The sequence below is a fragment of the Vicugna pacos genome, chromosome 10 (genome assembly GCF_048564905.1).
Source record: "Vicugna pacos chromosome 10, VicPac4, whole genome shotgun sequence".
NCBI lineage: Eukaryota > Metazoa > Chordata > Mammalia > Artiodactyla > Camelidae > Vicugna > Vicugna pacos.
In genome coordinates this window covers 70353185-70359721 of record NC_132996.1, presented here as the reverse complement: position 1 = coordinate 70359721, position 6537 = coordinate 70353185, and the positions used below count along the sequence as shown (strand labels likewise).

At 57.2% G+C, this 6537-nt stretch overlaps 1 protein-coding gene across 2 annotated transcripts; it reads left to right on the top strand.

Annotated features, from left to right (window-relative positions):
• The first annotated feature begins 974 nt into the window (after positions 1–974).
• Positions 975–5099, top strand: CABP2 (calcium binding protein 2). Of its 2 annotated transcripts, XM_006210707.3 has the most exons (7): positions 992–1097; positions 1632–1808; positions 2369–2399; positions 3288–3422; positions 3878–3987; positions 4101–4248; positions 4870–5099. In XM_006210707.3, exons 1-7 carry the CDS (start codon positions 1041–1043, stop codon positions 4893–4895), a joined length of 684 nt encoding a protein of 227 aa, XP_006210769.2. In that variant the 5' UTR covers positions 992–1040; the 3' UTR covers positions 4896–5099. The 2 variants fall into 2 exon arrangements, with proteins under 2 accessions (XP_006210770.2, XP_006210769.2); XM_006210708.3 differs by lacking the exon at positions 1632–1808 and having other exon boundaries at positions 975–1097.
• Positions 5100–6537: the final 1438 nt, after the last annotated feature.

The following is a 6537-nucleotide window of genomic DNA, read 5'->3' as shown; positions in this document are numbered from 1 at the left end:
ACAGGGAGAGCGGAGCGGGGCGGTGCCCCTCAGCCAGCAGAAAGTGCCAAGCCCTCGACTCCATGGCCCTTGCCCAGAGTCCGGCAGACGGCAGCCTTCCCACGGGGGACCCCAGCACCTCTGAGGGCACTCCCAGGCCTAGCCGGACCCCTGCCAGCCCAGCAGCCACCAGGCGAAAGGCACTTCTCCAGGAGCTTGAGGCCCAGGTGCAGGCCGCCTACGGGCAGGTAAAGGGGGCAGGGGTGTGGGGCCATCTTCAACTGGAGGGACCCCATACTACAACTGGGGCCCTGGAGGACAAACCCAGGGCTGAGCCCAGGGAGGGGAACTCAGACTGATGGGCATGTTGACAAAGGGGTCAGTCAGTCAGTCAGCTACCTAGCAGGGAGGCTGGCGACCCCTCCCCACCTCTGCCCTCACTGGGCCCTGCTTCCAGCCCACAGAGCCCAGAGTCAGCTGCCCTCAGCTCCTCAGCAAAGTACAAGGACCTGGCAGCTGGTCCAGGCAAGGATGCTGAGGGCAAGCAGGCTGGGCAGATGCTCTGAGGTGAGAGCATGGGTCCTGGTGGGAAGGGGCAGGGGCTTCCTAGGTTAGGTTTGCTGTTCTGGGAGGACAGCCTGCCCTGGGACACCAGACACACAGTTTCCTCCTCCCAGGTCCAGGCCCTGCTTCTCAAGACATTAAATCTCTCCTGATTGGGAGAGATTAGGGGTAGGGGTGGGGGGAGAGAATGCAGGAGAGGGGGTGTCTAGAAGACCCTCAGGAGTGGGCATGGGGAGGCTGTGCCTTCCAGGGGGCCTTTCACCCGGGGTGGCCCCCCTCATCAGCAGAGATGCTCAGAGATAATCCCGGATTAGGACCCAAGCCCCTGTGTCCAGGGCTCCCCGCCTGCCCACTCACCCCCGATCTTCCCCACAAAACCCTAGGAAAATCCCCTGCAGTGCTCCCAGACTCTCACTGGGAGCGGCTGGGGGCTGGTGGGAGCCCACAGCATCCTCTGAGGCCCAGCTCTGAGCCGCCCCTGGGACTCCAGGCCTGGCATGGTTCAGGGGCCCATGGGAAACTGTGCCAAGCGGCCCCGACGCCGGGGGCCTAAGGTAGGAGGGATAAGGGGAAGAAGCCAATGCCAGGGGGCTGGGCTGGACCCTGGAAAGGTCTGGTGGGGTGGGTGGAGCCCTGTGTAGGGCTGGGCTGGGGTTACAGGTCGGGCATAGCAGGGGGACGGAGGGATTGCTTCCCATTGCCCTAGACCGAGATTTTTCCCTGCAGCCCCCAGACTCTGGCCCATCCTGATCTTGACTCCTGCAGACCACTGGGCCTCCCCTGCTAAGCCCATCAGGCCCCTAGCCAGCCATCCAGTGGCCCTATCCCTAATGCTATCCCTGTCCTCTGCCAGCCAGTCTTGGCCTGAGGGACTCAGAGGATGCGCTCAGGGTCTCCCTCTGCCATTGGCTTTCTGAGTAACCTTGGCCAAGTCTCTTGCCTTATCTGGGCCTCGGTTTGTTTAACTGAACAGCTTAGAGTGTTGACGGTGAGGGTCCCCCATCCTGTGCTGGGTTCTAAAGCTAAGAGAGGCTGATGAGTGGATGGAGAGGGGCCAGAGCCCCAGCTCACGGCTGGCTCTGCTGCAGGACCGCTGGCAGTGGCTTGGCTCCCCCCCAGGGGGCTCCCGCCACGGCCCAGGCCCCAGCCCCAACCCTGAAGAACAAAGGGGCCCAGGGCCAGGCATCCAGGGCTACTCGGTGCTCAGCAGCCTGGTGGGGCCCGCCTGCATCTTCCTGCGGCCCAGCATTGCCGCCACCCAGCTCGTATGTACGGCCACCGTCTGCCTGCCTCCTCATTTTCCCTCTCCTTGAGTGGGGGCCTCAGAGCAAAGGCACAGAGATCTGGGAGTATGGGGTATAGGGAGGAGTGGAGAAACAGACACATTATCAAACACGGGGGAGTCCTGGGGAAACATGCCAGGAAAACAAGAAGAGGGGGCAGACAGAGACCCAGAAGAATGGCAGAGACAGCCACCAAGGGGATGGGTAGGGAAGGGGCAAGACAGGGACAGAGATGTACAGTGACACTGAGGCCCCCATGGCAAAGCCCAGGGTTCTGCCTGAACCCAGACCCACCTCTGGCAAATGGAGCTCCTGGCCCTAGAAGAGGGTGGGCATGGGGGGAGACCCTGGGAAAGATCTGGGCAGGGGACAGGGAAGGGGGGCCCAAGATGCCCAGGCCCGTCAGCAGGAATGGTGCGGGGAACCAAGTCTGAGCAGCGTCAGACTCAGGCCCTGTGCCTGCAAGTTGTAGGGGGCTGAGTAGGGGACCTCAAAGAACAAGAGGGGGTCCAGGAATTCTTAACCCCTCTGTGTCCCCTCAGGACCGGGAGCTGCGGCCAGAGGAGATTGAAGGTAAACTTTTGGGGAAAGAACTAGAATTTCTAGAGTTGGGGGCATAGGGTGGGGCATACAGGGTGGGGGGCATTGAGTTGGGGCCTGAGCAATCTCCAGGAGGAACGAGGAGCAAGAAGGCTGCAGGGGACCAGAGCAAGAAGATGGGGACAAGACTGAGCAGGGAGAGGCTGAGAGAACCCCCAGCAATCAGTTCCCTCATCTCCTTTGCCAGGCAGGTCACAGTCCCATTACGTTTGTTCATTCAGCAAACCCTTCCCAGGTGCCCACTGTGTGCCTGGCCCTGTGCTGAGCACTGGGACCTGTGGCAAATGGGACAGATTTGGCCCATGTCCTCAGAGACAGATGTCAATAAGTCAACTACAAGTACAATGGTGCCAAGTGCTCTCAAGGAAGTGAACAAATGGGCCAAAGGGGACTGAACTGAGATGGAAGACTTCCTTGAGTCAGTGACATAAAGACCAAAGAGGAGAGGAGAGTGTTTCAGAATGTGAGCTCCATGAGGTCAAGGATTTGTTTTTCTCTCTTTCTTCCTTCCCTCCTTCCTTCCCTCCTTCCCTCCCTCCCTCTTTCCCTCCTTCCTTTCTTTCATTCTCTTCCTTCCTTCCTTTTCTTCCTTTCTTTCTGTCTCTCTCTCTTTCTCTCTTTCTTTCTCATTCTTCACTGCCATATCCCCAGTACCTAGAATAGAGCTTAGCACATAGCAGATGTCCCTTAAATACTTGCAGAAAGAATGGATTAAAAGAATAGCATGTACCAAGGCCCTGAGGCAGCAAAGAGAAATGAGTGTTTAAAAGGAGAAAATGATCGGACCAAGGTGAGAAGGTTCAATCCAGGCTGGGATCCAGGGGCACATGGGGGAAGGGCTGACTTTGTCCTGCCTGGCAGAGCTGCAGGCTGCCTTCCAGGAGTTTGACCGAGACCAGGACGGCTATATCGGCTACCGGGAGCTGGGAGCCTGCATGCGGACATTGGGCTACATGCCCACCGAGATGGAGCTCATCGAGATTTCACAGCAAATCAGTATGTGCTGTGCCCGGCCCCCAGTTCTCCAGAGGCCATAGTCATGGTCAGGACAGCTGGACAGCCTAGGGAAGAGGGGTGTCTACACAGGTTGGCCCCCAGAATGACCAGGAGAATCTCACTATCCCCTGGGAGGTGTTTGGGTCAAGGACTATTGTCCCCATTTTTCAGATGAAGAAACTGAGTCTCTGAAAGGTTAAGTGACTTGCCTAAGGTCATACAGCCAGGTCGCTGGAGCCAGGACTTGAACCAAACTGAGCTCTTCAGGAACTTTAAGGAAAGCCCTCAGGAAATACAGATGACCCAGTCTGTGAGGCCCAGAGGGAGAGAGAGGCCCATTTAGTGGGGCAAGGGAGAGGGACCCAGGCCAGAAGGGGAGGGCAGAGGGCAGGGGAGGGCCAGGGTTGGGCAAGGGCTTCTGACGGCCCAGGGTCTCTGACGGGCGTGGCCTCCAGGTGGTGGGAAGGTGGACTTTGAAGACTTTGTGGAACTGATGGGCCCCAAGCTGCTGGCAGAGACCGCAGACATGATTGGCGTCAGGGAGCTGCGGGACGCTTTCCGGGAGGTGCGGTCCCTGGGGCAGGAGGGCGGGTGGGGTCTGCGTGTCTGCTGTGAGAGAGGGGCTGCCTGGATGAATGATTCAATCTGTAACCCACTGCACGACCGACGCGACCACAGTTTGACACCAATGGGGACGGCTGCATCAGCCTGGGGGAGCTCCGGGCGGCCCTGAAGGCCCTGCTGGGAGAGCGCCTCAGCCAGCGGGAGGTGGACGAGATCCTCCAGGACATTGACCTCAACGGGGATGGCTTGGTTGACTTTGAAGGTACTGCCCACCACTCACCATGCTCAGCACCACTCGCCCCTGGAAGGGTTTTAACAGAGAAAGAAGTGATGAAGGGAGCATTATGGGTGTGCCCCAGGTCCTGTGCTAAGCACACCTCTGTCCTCTCCCAGTTAATCACCATGAGAACCCAGGAGGAAGGAACTATTATCATCCCCATAAGCAGGAGAAGAAAGTCAGTCCTTAGAAAAGTGTAGGTCCTTAGCAAAAGAAGTGGATGGAGCCAAGATGTTAATCCAGGCAGCCACCCAGGACCCAGCTCTTCCTCTATGCTTCAGTCCCAACTGAGGGGAAATAAAGATTAAATAATAATAGGAAGCCAAGGAAAAGCAGTATGTAGAAAATCTCCAAAGTAGTGTTCCCAAGCTTCCTAGTGGCCAAAGCAAAAAGGGAAATAGGTTCAGTTAGAAGATTTTTTTTTTCCCTTAAGACAAAGCCCCTCTTCCTAGGCCTTCCAGAGGCCTATTCGCTACCAGATCTAGGGGACTCCCTTGCAGGCCCTGCCCTCGACTACACTCTGTCCCACCCCAAGGCCAGTATATTAGCCTCACCTCTAGGGAGGTCAAGAATAGCAGACCCAAAACTTTGGCTTTGTCATGGCAGAGTTTGTGCGAATGATGTCTCGCTGAGCCTGCACAGAAGATGGAGTCAGCAGACAGGACTTGGGACAAGAGCCACTGCCTGCCAGTGTGTTCCTGGAAGCCCATCACCTCCCGCTGGGACCCACCTCCTCTTTTCCCCTACAACCCCACCCCCTCGCCTGTGTGCAATGCCCTTGACTGCCCTCACCCCAACTCCCCCCTCCTCCACCAAGCCCCCTTGCCCATCTCTGTTTCTCTGACAATAAAGCATCTTCGAGCTGGGAGAGATAGCTTCACTACTCACTTGATCACCTTGTAAGACCTAGTATTTGGTCCCCAAAAGTGAAGTCCTAGACCACAAGCTCCCTCGACTGTGAACTTTGGGTGGCTAGGGTCCCTCCCTGGATCAGGGGCCTTCCCTGGATTCTGTGGCCAGCCCAGAGCAAGTGCTGGGAAACAGCCCTGGATGAGTACATCCAACCTGTTTCTCCTGGAGCTGGGTGTGTGGTGGCCCCACATCCTGCGAGTGGCTCCTGCCAGACCCAGGATTACAGCAGAGGAGCCAGTGCATGAGGGCTTCTCCCACGCTCCATCTCATTTTGTCTGAGAGGGATACTGCTCAAAGCTCCCTTCAGGAAAGAACTTGCTGGTCAGCTGAGAGAAGTGAGTGAGCTCACAGCCCCCATCAGAATATACCTCAGCTTTTGGGCTAGTGCTTCGCCCTTCCCTGGAGCCGGGAGCCACTGACCTAGCCGGCAGGGACCAGGCTGCGCACGTTTTTGACTAATGGGAGGCTCCTCTTGCAGGTGATCTGTGCTCTGAGCTCCCCTCCAGGTTAGCCGAGGTGTGGTCAGATCAGCCTCGAATCAGAGGCTCTCCTGCCCAGTCCTGCTTTTTCCTGCTTTCTCTTTTTTGTCTCTCTAACTTCATCTTAATGTCTGCTTCCTGGGAAAACCAAATGACACATTTCCTCACTCCACCCCTGCCATGGTCTTCATGGCCCCATTTTCCAGATTGAGGCCCCCTGGAGGCCAAGTCCCAGCGACTTGCTGGAAGTCACGCCGCTCCACTGCCATCTCTCCCCTCCAGTCCTTGCAGCACTGGATTATTCTTCCTAAGCTGCCATTTGCATTTCATCACACTCCTATTCAGAAACTGGTCATGACCCTCTATGGCCCCCAGGATGATCCAGCCCCTTTGCCAGGCACCAAAAGGCTCTGGGAGGATGAGGAACTGGCATAAAGTCACACACATTAGGATGAAGCAGAGGTGGGACTTGCACCAAGGCCTGGGGACTATAAAATCACAGTGCCAACAAGAAAGGGTGCCACCAGGTCAGAGTGGACCCAAGACAGGCCTCAGGCTCTTCGAACTACGGCCAAGTCCTGGCTGGTCTGTAGAGCATGGCCTGACCAGCTGTTCCCACCTGCTGGGAGGGAGCTTTCAGTGCTTGTGTCTGGTCCTCACCATCTCTGTGGCTGACAAGATAGTCTTGAGACAGAGTAGGCAGGCAGCCACCGGTGCTCCGCCCAGCCCAGAGCTTAGTACCGAGGTGCAGGGCTGGCTGCAGCAGCCTCAGTACCACTTGCCTGGCAGATCACAATTAATCCTTAATCCTCAATTAGGTGATCTCTCCTGCCAGTTTGGCAGGCCTAGGGATGAGGAAGAAGAGTTGCCCCAGCCCTGCAGC